This window comes from Rhea americana, unplaced genomic scaffold (assembly GCF_003343005.1).
Source record: "Rhea americana isolate MKP2758 unplaced genomic scaffold, rheAme1 scaffold_600, whole genome shotgun sequence".
NCBI lineage: Eukaryota > Metazoa > Chordata > Aves > Rheiformes > Rheidae > Rhea > Rhea americana.
In genome coordinates this window covers 33,892-35,114 of record NW_028186758.1, presented here as the reverse complement: position 1 = coordinate 35,114, position 1,223 = coordinate 33,892, and the positions used below count along the sequence as shown (strand labels likewise).

At 72.1% G+C, this 1,223-nt stretch overlaps 1 protein-coding gene across 1 annotated transcript in view; it reads left to right on the top strand.

The window, feature by feature from the left end:
* Nucleotides 1-259: 259 nt before the first annotated feature.
* Nucleotides 260-1,223, top strand: part of TAP1 (transporter 1, ATP binding cassette subfamily B member) — a 6,418-nt gene continuing 5,454 nt past the window's right edge. Inside the window, exons 1-3 of the mRNA XM_085319904.1 lie at nucleotides 260-369; nucleotides 484-614; nucleotides 709-914. Of these exons, the coding sequence (XP_085176030.1) occupies nucleotides 260-369; nucleotides 484-614; nucleotides 709-914 (447 nt within the window). The remainder of the gene's footprint in view (nucleotides 370-483; nucleotides 615-708; nucleotides 915-1,223) is intronic.

The following is a 1,223-nucleotide window of genomic DNA, read 5'->3' as shown; positions in this document are numbered from 1 at the left end:
TGGGTATAGGGAGGCAGAGTGGGTATGGATGGGAGCAGGTATGGGTATAGGGGGGCAGAGTGAGTATAGGGGGGCAGGATGGGTATTGGGGGGGGCAGTTCCGGGTGGGTAGGAGCAGGCATTGGGGGGTGCAGCACCCAGTGGGGAGGCAGGCAGGGGCAGGGGTGGTGGTGGGGCGCATAGGGCCTCCCCCGCTGGGGACCCAGGCGTCCTGACCCGTCCCCCCACCCCCACCCCCCYGGCGGGGGCTGCAGCGGAGATGGCCGCCCCCTACTACACGGGGCGCGTGACCGACTGGATCTCGGGCGAGGACGACCCGGCGGCCTTCGCCCGCGCCATCCGGGCCATGGTGCTGCTGGCCCTGGGCAGGTACCRCCGGCGGGACGCGCCGTGATGGGGGGGGTAAGGGGGCGGACAGACAGACGGACGGACGGACACGCACGGGGACGCGCCGGGCCCTGAGCGTCCCCGTCCCGCCGGCAGCGCCGTCGCCGAGTTCGTCTGCGACCTGCTCTACAACGGCACCGCGAACCGCGTCCACTGGCGGCTGCAGGGCGACGTCTTCGCCGCCGTCCTGCGCCAGGAGCTCGGCTTCTTCCGCGCCGCCGGCGCCGGTGAGCCGCCGGGGTTGGGGCGCCGGGATGGAGGACGCGGCGGTGCCGCCTGCCGCCATCTCTCTCTCTCTCTCGTTTTCCTGCCGCGGCGCAGGGGACATCAGCTCGCGGGTGACGCGGGACACGGAGGCGCTGAGCGAGGCGCTGAGCGAGAAGCTGAGCCTGCTGCTGTGGTACCTGGCGCGGGGCGTCTGCCTCTACGGCGCCATGGCCTGCGCCTGCCCCCAGCTGGCCCTCGTCGCCGCCCTGGCGCTGCCCGTCGTCGTGATGCTGCCCAAGCTCTCCGGCGGCTTCCACCAGGTACCGGGTGCTTGGGCTCCTCGGGGCGGCCCGCTTCCCACGGGGACCTCCGCGCGCCCGTGGTGACCTCCAGGCACCCACGGTCACCTCCATGCTCCTGTGGTCGCCTCTCGGCACCCTGCTCCCCGCTGTCTCCTCCATGCACCCATGGTCATCTCCATGCACCAATGGTCCCCTCCACACCCTGCTCCCTGCTGTCACCTCCAGGCACCCGTGGTCCCCTCCAGGCACCCTGCTCCCTGCTGTCCCCTCCATGCACCAATGGTCCCCTCCAGGCACCCTGCTCCCCATGGTCACCTCCATGCACCC